This window comes from Sinocyclocheilus anshuiensis, unplaced genomic scaffold (assembly GCF_001515605.1).
Source record: "Sinocyclocheilus anshuiensis isolate Anshui unplaced genomic scaffold, SAMN03320099.WGS_v1.1 scaffold163, whole genome shotgun sequence".
NCBI lineage: Eukaryota > Metazoa > Chordata > Actinopteri > Cypriniformes > Cyprinidae > Sinocyclocheilus > Sinocyclocheilus anshuiensis.
This window is the reverse complement of record NW_015548223.1, coordinates 574,266-587,563: the sequence shown is the minus strand read 5'-3', so window position 1 is coordinate 587,563 and position 13,298 is coordinate 574,266. Positions and strand designations below refer to the sequence as shown.

Sequence of the window (13,298 nt, the reverse complement as noted above, 5' to 3'; positions counted from 1 at the left end):
ACTGGACTGTTGTTATTATCTGTCCTTTTGCCTTTGGTGGATAATAAATCCTGTCTTTTAGTGTCTGAACAATACAATAGAGAGCAGTTGACCTGACCTGACCAACCCATCCAGTGTTTACTAATCAAACACACTCATGGCTCATTCATTGCTCTCTTTTGTCTCAAATATAAAGCCAAACCACAGATAGAGCTTTTAATGACTTGTCTTGCTGTTGACGTTGTTCTGAATGACTGTGACTAGTTAAATACATTGCAGATCTATTCTTAAACAAGCTTCTGTTTCACAATGACATTGAGCTTTTGATGTAGAGCGATAAAACTGGTTACATAAGACAAGACGGTACTATACAAAATGCTATAGTAGAGAAGAGAATGATGACGTGAGTTTGTGTGTGTGTGTGTGTGTGTTTTGCGGTTCTCAAACTGTACTGGTGTGACCCGTTTTTTTTTTTTTTTAAATATCCAATTTTTAAATACAAACTCTGCATTATTAAGCCTGAATCTGTTGTTTATGTTTCACCACTTTGAACATCTTTAATGTTGCTTTCAGTCTCTCAAATTCTTTCTTTGTTCTCCAAATCAAATTGTCAAATATCCGTGTTTCCTCAGAGGAAGAGCAGTTCTCCGGAGACGGAGGAGAAGGTGAAGAGGTTGAGGAAGAAGAACACTGAACTCGCCGTCATCGCCAAACGTCTGGAGGACAGAGCACGAAAACTACAGGAAGCCAACCTGAAAGTGGTGCGTACACAATTATGTGTCTTCATATGATTTAGTGTGTGGAGTTGATGCACCACAGCAGGATTTTTAGCACTTACACTGCAGGCAAAACCATTGTTTTTTCATGCATGGGTCAGTTTTAAGGCTATTTTGCTTCTTCTTTCAGACTAGTGGAAATAAAACATTCAAAATACACATTTAAAATACATACTTTATCTATTTGCATCTGTAGAATTCATTTCAAACCCATATCTTTAAAGAGTTTTTTCTTCACCTCAGCAGCACTTACACAAAACTTTACAGTTTTTTTTCCCCCTATCTATATTCTGAAGGGTTTGTTTTTTACACAGAGAGGTTTGTTTACATAACACTCACCTGATTTTATACAACATATTATTCCTAAAAACATGGTAAAAATGTTTTTTTTTTTTTTTTCTGGCTGTTGACAGTATTTGACAAGAATTTCGGATCTGGCTTTAATTAGCATTTAGATTTCTGTTCTGGACATGTATGCAAATTAGTGCATATTTAATTAGATCATGTCTTTTTTTATTTGCATATTTCAACATAACATTTCAGAAAACTTGTAATAGAACACAACTGTACCACAAAATGTACTGGAGAATTATTGATATCTATTAGTTCATTTTTTACCCTATACACCTGTTGTGTTTTGCCTTAAATGCATTTCATTCATCAGTGTAAAAGTAAAGTCAGTCTCTTTAGGTTGGATTTTCCTTTTAGGTGTCATTATGACGACGTTACAGACATGCAATATAGGTAAATTGGACAAAAGTAAATTGGCCGTAGTGAGTGTGTGTGTGTGTGTGTGTGTGTGTGTGTGTGAATGAGAGAGTTTGGACATAAAGACACCGAATCCTCGCCCTTCACCCCTCTGTATGTCTATTACACTGTAACTCTAGTCCACTTGTACGGCCACCTGTCAGCTCCCAGGTGCTCATGGGTAATGACTGACGCTCACAGCACAACACCTGTTACACACTTTTATCAGTCCTGTCTCTCTCTCACACATGCCCTTTGTTCCTAGTTCAGCTGATCTCTCTCTCTCTCTCACACACACACACACACACACACACACACTGGACATACGGATGCACTACAGTCACGCCCTCTGTTCCTAGATCAGCTGATACTGTCTTTTAGTTTGTGTTCTTTTAAATAGTTCAGATGTTAAAATACTTAAGATATTTTACAGTGTTTCCAGAGGAGTGTTGTATTGATTTGCCCAAACATTTTACAGTGCAAGTCAACTTGACTTCACTATACTATATTAAAGTTCCTCTTCTTTTTATTGTTATTTATTTGCAGTTAAAAATACAATAATAATAATAATACAATAAGAAATAATCATTGATAATTAATTGTTATATAATAATAATAATTATTATTATAGCTTTAGATATTGTGTCTGTTTTTATAAACTTTATATTTAAAAAAAGTGTAGAAATTGTTTTAATGTCCGTTCAAACCAAGAATGATAACTAAAGATAAAGATAGCTATAATGATAACTATTTTAGCATCCAGACCAAGTTTTACAGTCAACACTATATTAAAGTTCCTCCTCTTTTTGTTTTTTAATTTGCAATTCTGCTCAAACCTTTTTTTTTCTTCTTTAATTTATGTTTTTATAAACTTTATATTAAAATGTCATACTCGTTATAGTTGTGGTGGACTTCACTATTGTTGTAGAAATACAGTGATCATAATTTAAAACTTAGTAGAACGGCCCTTTAAACTGTTCAGTCAGTGATGACATCATTTGTGAAATGTACATATCGAACTGTGATTGGTTTCTTTCTTGCATTTATTGCAAGCACTGATATTTCCTTCAGAAAATCCAAGAATAGCATCTGATTGGCTGGTTTATCTGAAGGCGTGTCCTCTCAGTCATTTCTGATTGGTGGAATGATGTGATTGACAGCTGGAGTAATTCGTAGCACTGACTGTAGTTGTTGTAGATGATTTCTCTATAAACTGTCTCTCTCTGGCTGTTTCCAGGCAAATACTCCGATGCCGGTGAAAGCGGGCGCTGTGGAGCAGTACAAGCGTGCGTTTGCCCGTCAGAGAGCCAGAGACCTGGCGCAGCACGCAGACACGCTGCTGTGTAAAGACAAACAGATCGCAGCGCTGCAGCAGGAGTGCAGACAGCTGGAGACGCAGCAGGGACAGGGGAAGGTACACAAACACACACAGGAGCGCATCTCCCTTACAGAAACCATTCGGCATCTTTAACAAGTGCCATTTGCCACATCACTAGTACTATTAGTTTAATTATGACTGTTTTGCATCAGAATCTCAGCTATAGCTCAATTCTCAGAGTCTTCAGAGTTGATTTTTGCCAACAAACTTCGTCAGCCATAGTCCTTTATTTTAATTTAATTTAATTTAATTTAATTTTATTTTATTTTATTTGTCTTCAGAGTTGATTTTTGCCAACAAACTTCGTCAGCCATAGTCCTTTATTTTAATTTAATTTAATTTAATTTAATTTAATTTAATTTTATTTGTATTATTTTATTTTTTATATTTTATATTTTATTTTATTTATTTTTTTTATTTTTTTATATTTTATTTTATTTTATTTTATTTTGTCTTTTGGCTATTCATTTATTTTCAGAATCAGAATAGATCTATTCTGTTGTTCATATTGTTTTTTTTTTCTTCTTAAAAAGATATTCAAATATCTGACCAGCTGCATTATTTGTAATCATTTCAAAAAGTAAAATGATTTATGTGCAGTTGCTCATATATTTCAGCTCTCAGTTTCCTTTTCGGAGTCTTCAGTGTTGATTTTTGCCAACAAATTTTAGTCAGCCATATTTAATTAAATTAAATTTAATTTTTTAATTTAGTTTAATTTTATAATTTATTTTTTATTGTATTGTACTGTATTTTATTTTTTTGTTATTTTATTTATTTAGATATCATGCAGTTAAACTTAAAATATCTGACCAACTTGTTGTTTGTAATTGCTAAATATCTAACAGGATTTCTGTGCACTTGCTTGTGTATATCAGCTCTCAGTTCCCTCATGCATTTTCATTATTATGACTTCTGTCACCACCTGCTGGAGATGTCATGTACTGCACATAGTCAGCATTTACTGAGCACACGCTTTTAGTACATGGACATAAATTTGGAGTCTGAACCTGGCACAGAAATGTTTTTGTTACACCGCAGGACTATTTATGTGAACTGCTCCTAAAGCTGTGAATGTCTTTGAGATGATTGATCTTCGCATCTCTCTCTCAGGGTCCTGTGGGAGTCAGTGAGTTTGAGCGTCTCCTGAAGGAGTCTCAGAAGGAGGTGTTGCGTCTGCAGAGGCAGCTGTCTGTCACCTCCACCAGAGACCAGAGCAGTGTGACGGCAGAAAGCCCTTCAGAGAGACAGGACAGAGACGGCAGGGTGAGAGCAAAAACACGCCCATGTTTCCCAACACTGAGCAAACATAAACACACTCTGATACAACACAGGAACGCTTACTCATAAAGACATATTTTATTCCTTATATTTTGCAAAAAAATATTCATTATTTAAATGGGTCAATGGCAGTGTTATTTTAGTATTATTGAGATATTATTATTGTTTTTATTAATATTTTTAAGTAGTTTTTATTTGTATATTTTTCATTTTTATTTTAATTTTAGTTGAAGTTTTAATAATTTTGTTGTGTTTTTGAGATTTTTTAAAACACGCCTATTTAGTTTTATTATAAAAATGAATGAAATAATTAAAAAATATATTTCAAGAAAAAATATATTGTTTATGGTTTTAGTTAAATATAATAACCTTGGTCAATGGTCACATTTTTAATTTTCCTATTCAGCCCTCAGTGTACATATTATTCATTTAATGTGCAGTTCTTGGTTTGATTTTAAGGGAATTTTTGTTTAATTTTGTATAGTTTATTTTAGAAAATGAGTCTAGTTTAGATTATTTTAGTGGTCGGTTGCCTTGTGTAAAAAACCACTGGCCTGCATCAAACTAACCAGTCTGGCGTAATCTTCTCAATCCACTGGTAAACTGTTGTAATGCTGTTAACTGCTCGGCCATTTCTCTGTGCTCTGAAGTGTCATTGATATAAAAGGATATCTAGAGGATTCTTCCTGGGCAGAGTCATTTCCTCTGTGAAAGCGGCTGGTCAGGAGTCGGATTATTGTGCGTGTGCGTGTGTGTGCGCGCGTGCGTGTGTGTGCGCGCGTGCGTGTGTGTGCGCGCGTGCGTGTGTGTGCGCGCGTGCGTGTGTGTGCGCGCGTGCGTGTGTGTGCGCGCGTGCGTGTGTGTGCGCGCGTGCGTGTGTGTGCGCGCGTGCGTGTGTGTGCGCGCGTGCGTGTGTGTGCGCGCGTGCGTGTGTGTGCGCGCGTGCGTGTGTGTGCGCGCGTGCGTGTGTGTGCGCGCGTGCGTGTGTGTGCGCGCGTGCGTGTGTGTGCGCGCGTGCGTGTGTGTGCGCGCGTGCGTGTGTGTGCGCGCGTGCGTGTGTGTGCGCGCGTGCGTGTGTGTGCGCGCGTGCGTGTGTGTGCGCGCGTGCGTGTGTGTGCGCGCGTGCGTGTGTGTGCGCGCGTGCGTGTGTGTGCGCGCGTGCGTGTGTGTGTGCGCGTGCGTGTGTGTGCGCATGCATGTGAGTGTGTGTGTTTGTTATGATGGGTCTGTTCCTGTAGGGTTTTTTCAGGGTTTATTTTGTGTTTACACTCAAAGGAATGTTGTTTCTGCTCTTTGTGTGTGTAAGAGAGAGAGAGAGCGAGAGCGAGAGAGAGAAAATGCTTTCCCGTATACCAATTTAACACTCAACTATGACTCAACCAATGATGTGAGTTTGGGGTGGGACCAAGGCTGGATTGGTAATCGGGCATACCGGGCATTTTCCCGGTGGGCCGACGCACTTAAGGGGCCGATAGAATGTTTTTTGTTTTTTTATCAGCACAATAACACACTCAGCAAAATATCGTCTAATTATCGTTATCGATAAAATCCCATAAAATATCGAGATACAATTTTTTGTCAATATCGCACACCCCTAACTGCGATAGGCTAACCGAGACTTGTCATTTGCACTTATATATTGTTGCTCATTTGTTCGTTTTGACTGCTTTTATTGTCCTCATTTGTAAGTCACTTTGGATAAAAGCGTCTGCTGCTAAAAATGACTAAATGTAAATATATATATATATATATGTGGTGGTGGGCCGCCTGGACCAAAAAATGCCTGGGCCGATTTTTTCTCCCAGTCCAGCCCTGGGTGGGACTATCTGTTTGGTGGCCAATGGTAATTAGGGGTGAAGCAGGTGCAGTAGGAGTGTTTAATTAGCAAAATGTATGACCATTTTTTCTAGTTTAGTGCTTTCAGTATTGCAAAAATTATCACCTTTAATGGAATAGTTCACCCAAAAATGAAAATGTGCTCACCCTCAGGCCATCCAAGATGTAGATGAGTTTGTTTCTTCATCAGATCTGGAGAAATGTAGCATTGCATCAGTGTCTCAGCAATGGATGCTCTGCAGTGAATGGGTGCCGTCAGAATGAGAGTCCAAACAGATGATAAAAACATCACAATAATCCACACCACCATAATCCATAATAACGCTTCCTCCAGTGAAAAAGTAGTTTCATCTGAATCAGGAGAGAAATCTGCACAGATCAAACACCGTTTACAAGCCAAAACAGCTCTAAACAAATATGTGGGTGGATTTTGATGTGCAGAACAACAGAAAATGGTCTTTTTCACTGGAGGAAGCGTCATTATGGATTATGGACTCATGTTTTGGCCAGAAGCAATGGTTTAAAGTTAATAAGTCTTATTAATAAGTTAATAATGATGGATTTGTTTCTTACGAACACGCAGCTTTTCTCTTCTCAAGTCATTAACTGATGGACTGGAGTGGTGTGAATTACTTGTGATGTTTTTATCAGCTGTTTGGACTCTCATTCTGACGGCACCCATTCACTGCAGAGGATCCACTGATGAGCAAGTGATGTAATGCTACATTTCTCCAAATCTGATGAAGAAACAAACTCATCTACATCTGGGATGGCCTGAGGGTGAGTAAATCTTCAGCAAAGTTTCATTTTTTGGTGAAATGTTCCTTTAAGTCTTAATCAGGTTGATTACATCAGTTAACACACTGTCTTTCTCATCAATATGCATTTTGTTTGCATATGTACATTGTGTGTATATGTGTGCAAAAGGCTTCTACCTAAATGCTTGAGGTTAGTTAGTGAAATGTCCAGTTTTGACTGCTAATCTATGTTGCACTCACTTTAATGACAATTTGAAGTTTCAATCTCAGCTGTCCTCACTGTCTCTGTAAAGTCTGGATGAGAATGGCGGTGCAGGGTAATCTGGTCATTTGCGACACACACACACACACACACAGAAAGAAAGGGGCCATGTTGCGTGCGCTCTAATCCCCTTTGACAGCAGAATGGTACGGTCCCATAATCCTCTGGCTGTTGCCGTGGTAGCGTTGAGAGGGTTTTGGATGGTAACTACGACTTCAGCCCAAAGCGAACCAAAGATTCCCGCAGCCGTCCCACTCGCGGACACTTTGCTTTCCATCGGCTCACAGGACGGGGTAGGTAACATTTACATGTAGGTATGTGTTAATACTTTGAGCTGTTGCAGAGATGAACACATCATGTAGCCGTGATAATTGCATGCATTCTGTAATGATGTAACATGCATGTGTTATATGAGATTGAAGAGTGTGAGTGTTGAGTGTGTGTGCCGTCAGCGCAGGAGCGATTATAACACTCACCTGTCCTCATCAGCAGACAAGCGCTGGCGTATGATTACGACCCTTCCAGCTTCTCAAAACTCGCTTGTACAGTTTTGTCTTTGCATGCATAAAATGCGTGCATTATTGTGCATGAAAGAATAGCTACAGAAGAGTCACTTTTAGGTCTAGTTTGGATGATGCATAACAAAATTTGGTGTTTTACAGCAATTCGGCTCAGCCAGATGTGTGAGTTTAAATATGCAAACAGATTGCAATAGCAGAAGTAAGAGATGCATGAAGACAGTCAATGCATTTAATGCATGTGCTATAAAAGCAAACCAGTGGCAGGCAGGCCAATCCATTGAGGTACTTTTTAAAGAAGTGATCTAGTTACCCGTTTCAGTAGTCCACAGGGATTACAGCAATGTGCTTATAACGAACGGAGGCCGGCGTATGGCGTAGAACCGACTTAGTGCAAATAAAATAAGGCTTAAACCGAAGGTTCGGTTTCAGATCAGTTTATTTGACTGAGTTTTCATTCTTAAAGGTGCAGCCGAATTGGATGGTGAACAAGTGTTAGCTTTAGCCGCCAGCAGGCCTGTGCATGAGGACTCAATATAAGGCAGTTTAACCCATAAAGTCTGTAATTTGAGGGTTAGTTTTGCCTTAAATGTAGAATAAAGATGAATACTCTCATAACTGTTTATCAGTGCAGATCTCATGTAATCAGAATGGGAGTTTTGTGCATGTTAGCTTTACAGCTAATATCTATATGCTAGTGTTTTACTAAAAGTTGACAAACGGTTAGCAGATATGCACATTTAAACTTCTAGGAAAAAGGAAACTGTTGAACATCTTTGTTCAGGACAAGTTTTTGTCTAACAAAGTGTTCTCTAGATCGAGACCTCGCCATAATTCGACCTGTCGGTGACTAGCAATAGCAATTAGCGTGTTGTGGTTAATGACTGGGACGGAAACAAGATGCCAGGTTTAAAATATGCATAATCACAGGAAACAGTACTGCCATTTATGAGCTCAATGATATATTAAGTACGAGTTGCTCTGTTTACATGCTTTATCACTGTTGCGTTTAGGGTCTTTTCGGGACCATATGAACACAGAAATGCGCTTAAATGCAGACTTGTTCATAACTTTAATGCAATGCTACAGGCAAATCATTGTTTTTTCATGCACAGGGCAATTTTGCTTCCATATCATGTCTTCTTTCAGACTAGTGAAAACATCAAAAATACACAATTAAACCTTACTTTTATTACACTTTATCTTTTTGCATCTGTAGATTTCAATTCCAATACATATCTTTATAAGTCAGGAGTTTTTCTCCACTTCAGCAACACTTAAATATACCAAACTTAACAGTTTTATTCCTATCTATATTCTGAAGGGTTTTACAGAGGAGTTTGTTCATATGTCATATACCGGAAATATTGTTTTAATTTTATTTCTAAAAACATGGTGAAAATGTTTTTTTTTTTTTTAAAGAGTGTTGACAGTATTTTCTGATATATGGAGTGATAAAAGGAATGTCCTCTCTGTAAAACCTTTTAAAATATGTCAACAAAATTCAACAAGATTTTATCCGATGTTCGGATTTCAGTTCTGGAAATGTATGGGAATCATTTATAATAATAATGTAAGATAATATATAATTTGTATATTTAAACATAACATTTCAGAAAACTTGTAATACAAAACCATTGTCTTGATGTACTTTGATTAATCTTTGATTAGTGTATTTTAATGCATTATCTTTGATTAATGCACTTTGATTAAGAGACCCAAAATTTTAATTCTGTCATCATTTACCCTAAAGTTGTTCAAAACCTGTAAGAGTTTCTTTTTTCTGTTGAACATAAAAGAAGATATTTTGGTAACCAAACAGTTGATGGTCCCCAAGCTACTATACAAGTCATTGGGGACCATGAGTTGCTTGGTTTCACACATTCTTCAAAATATCTTCCTCTGTTTTCAGCAGAATTCATACAGGTTTGGAACAACTTGAGGGTGAGTAAATTATGACATAATTTTCATTTTAGGGTTAACTGTCCATTTAATATGTGTTTTTGATCATCTATCCAGCGCTTCCCAATAGTTAAATATTGTGGCTGGATGTGTCGGACAGTTAATTAAAAGTGGACGCACAGATCTGTCATTATACAGGTGTTTCAGGGACTCTGGAGTGTGAGCCTGGTCAGCTGGCTAGATGCCACTCCTGCACTTTTACTCGTTTCCTTTAAATGTCAGATCATTTCCACTGCAGGTTGTGTGAAAATCAGATGACAAAAACAAAATGCTCAGTCAAAAGTAGAGGAGATTCAACTCAAAAAACACAAATCTCACACTAGAGGAAAAGTACCACACTCACTTAACAAACAGACTTTATTTCTTTATATTTCTTCATCGAGCTAAATAATGACGCCGTTATATTTTTAGAGCTGCTTTACAGCAGAAATCATATTTGTTAAATAGTTGAAGCTCATTAATACTGTAATTTTCTTACCACTGTAAAGCTGCTTTGAAACCATCTGGATTGTATAAAGCACTATAGAAATAAATGTGACGTGACGATAAACGTTTCAGCCAACTTCATGACCTTCATCAGACATCAACATGATCTGATTATTTGTAATTAAAAGGAATATTGGTAACACTTTACTTAAAGCCTTTATATACAGTATAATGCTTTATAAAATAATTTTAATGCATTAATTATGCCTTTTAATGCACCTTATAATGCATTGTATGATCTCATGAATAACTGTAACTGCAGTTATAATACATTATAATACTTATCTATTTATTGTTGCACCTTTAGAAAAATATAATGCATTAAAACACACGACAAACACACCATTATAATGCATTTTAATTTTGGTTACAATTATTAATGAATATATATCCATTACAGCGTGCATACCTTTATAATGCATTATGCATAAAGGCTTTAAATGTTACTGGAATATTATGTCTTCTGACAGATTTGCGAAATTGTCATTTGTGCAATTGTGAAATGTTTGTTGTTCTATTCACTACAGAATTATTCTGTTTTATGCATTGTAAATAAACAATTATAATTCTTAATTTGACGTTTTCCATTTTCTTTGACATTGAGAAAAATAACTGCTAATGAGATCACAAATGCACTGAACAAAATTTGGTGTAGAAACATGTTCACTTATAAATTGCTAGTAAATTTCACTGTTAATTACAAAGAAACATCAAGTAACGCATTGAATTAACAGTGAAATATAAAGACTGAAATATTATTTTCTTGTAAAACGTATTCCAATAATATTTGTTTTATTTACAACTTCCAAAATTATTTTTTTTAAAGTGTGCTAATGAAAAATAATAGAATTAGTCACTGAGTTCTGCTTGGTTATTTCATCATGTGAATCATTTTGGGCCTCCACAGATGTCGGAGATTTCAGCCGCATGTGGAATAGCGTGTGATAAGCCTTCAATTTGAGCTAATGAGGGTTTTATGCTGCTACTTGTGAGTGGTTCAGGCAGGTTTATCATTTTGCATTGCTGTGTAAACTTGTTTTGCTTGTTACTGTCGCTTAGATTTTGTATTACAACCACTTCTTCAGCAGCCTTGGTTCCAGAATTATTTTCTGGAATTTAGAAAAATTATTTTATGAAATATCAAGTATCTCATGATGGCATTCATTGTTTACACCGGCCTGAATGAAATCCAATACTCATTTCTTACTAATTTTGTGCTGCTGATTGCAAAAATAGTGTCTGTTTTGCTGGAGCACGTTGCATTTCCGTTGCATTTTCTCACAAAATATGATGTATGAAAATATGAATTTTCCATTTTTCACCATTTTTAAGGTGATTCGTCTTGACAGATTTATCTGGATTTATCTAGATTGCTTATTTTGTAACGTTTTTTTTTATTAAATGGAGTATTTGAGCATATTTTTCCACTCCTTTGCATATTGTAAGTTAAATAATACATTATGGATACTTGTTTTTGTCATTAAAACTGAAATATTTGACTGCTTTTTTTTTTTTTTGACAAGTGCATTAAAGCTGATATATATATATATATATATATATATATATATATATATAATTCAAAAAATGCTTTTAAATTAGGTTACAGTAAATTAAAACAATGTTTGCAATCCATTAAACTTGCATAATCTGACTTATCTTGAATTTTGAACATCAGCCAATATATATATATATATATATATATATATATATATAATACAAAAAATATTCGTTGTTATTGTGAAAAAAAAACTACATGATGGAAAGTTTTTATTTGTGTTTCTAAACATAGCACTTAGCAAATGATGTAATATTAGGCATTTTTTGCAAAGCATCAGGACTTTTTTGTGTTATAAGTTAACAGTATATTTGAAGTTTATTACAAAATAAACATGCATTTAAAACTTTAAATCACTAACTTGATTTCAATAGCTTCTATCATTGCTAAGTCTGCTTTGAGAGGTTAATGCTTTATTATTCAATTTCTCTTTGGTGAGCATGAATGGGATTTGAACTTCCTGAAGCGGACTGTTGCACTCAATCATTATAGCGTGATGAAATCACACAATATTCCTCATCATTATGGATCTCTCTTGGTAGAATATAACTTCTCTAACAGCTGAAGTTTGGCCAGTAAGTGAGAGTGTGTGTGATGCTAATGAGTCTGAATGCTGACGAAGCTGATGGATGGCTCCTCGTTGGCTGTTTGATCCTGTTACTGGGTCGTGGCTTTGAGAGCGTAAGTAGGTATGGTCACTAAAATTAGCCGCTAAGGCATTTGACCCTTAACCTGCTGAGTAAAGACGAGCTGAGAGCAAATGTCATCTTTTCCCATGACTGATGCTTTAGACAAAAACTAGCCAAATGGGCTTTATTAATGTCTGTAGAAGTGCGAATCTCACAAAAACTGACAAGAAATGTCCATGTTTTTATTACACTTTTTTCCTTCTTAAATATGCTGTTTTACTCAGAAATAGGTCATATTATGGAAGTAAAAAGAATTGCATTTCACGTTTCCTGTTGACTTTAACAACATTAAAAAAAATGTTGCTTTATAATTATTTTCATGAAAAATTCATGACACCACGTCCCTAAATTATCAGTACTGTAATGTGAAAAAATCTAATTCTCACTATTGTAAAGTGGAGAAATGTATTTATTTATTTACTACAAAAATTTTTATTCAAATTTTACTGAAATAATAGCAAATTTCAGAAATTGCTGGTAAATTTCACAAACGATAATAAAGAAATGGCAAGTAACATATTGAATTAGACATGAAATTTTGAAGTAGAGTTTTTTTTTGTATAAATGTACTTTAGTAATCTTTGTTTTATTTACAAAAATCTTTTTTACAGTGTACAATTGTACATTTACATCATGGTAGTGTTTGTCTCATTGTTTTTTTGTTTTTGTTTTTTTTAAACAGAAATGTCTGAATCTGGAATTTATTTTCTGTGTTATGAGAATTATACATTTTTTTGATTTAAAGAAATTTATTAAAAAAAAAAAAAAAAAAAGATTTTTCTTTTTTGTTTTTGAGTGAAATATTTCTTTGAGCTTTGCCCAGCATCTTGTCATCTTCAGCACATGCATTATCATAAAGCATGCATGACCCTCAGCTGCTGCGTGTTTGGTTGCAGTTTATAAGTGTTTGGTTTTTTTTTCAGGTTGTGTTTGAAACCCCGCCCACAGTAGTAGATGAGGCCCCTGTTAAAGGGGAGGAGACTCCTGCAGAGGGGGAGGAGTCAGAGACACAAGTGAAGCCCGAACAGGGCACAGGCTCCACCCACCAGGAAGAGCAGACCACAGAAGAGC

General features: G+C 35.9%; 1 protein-coding gene across 2 annotated transcripts in view; it reads left to right on the top strand.

The window, feature by feature from the left end:
• The window catches only part of tspoap1 (TSPO associated protein 1), a 141,323-nt gene that overhangs the window by 77,669 nt on the left and 50,356 nt on the right, over positions 1–13,298 (top strand). For both annotated transcript variants that reach the window (XM_016441337.1, XM_016441335.1), the window contains 4 exons: positions 612–740; positions 2,740–2,916; positions 3,994–4,146; positions 13,151–13,298. In XM_016441337.1, the coding sequence (XP_016296823.1) occupies positions 612–740; positions 2,740–2,916; positions 3,994–4,146; positions 13,151–13,298 (607 nt within the window). The remainder of the gene's footprint in view (positions 1–611; positions 741–2,739; positions 2,917–3,993; positions 4,147–13,150) is intronic.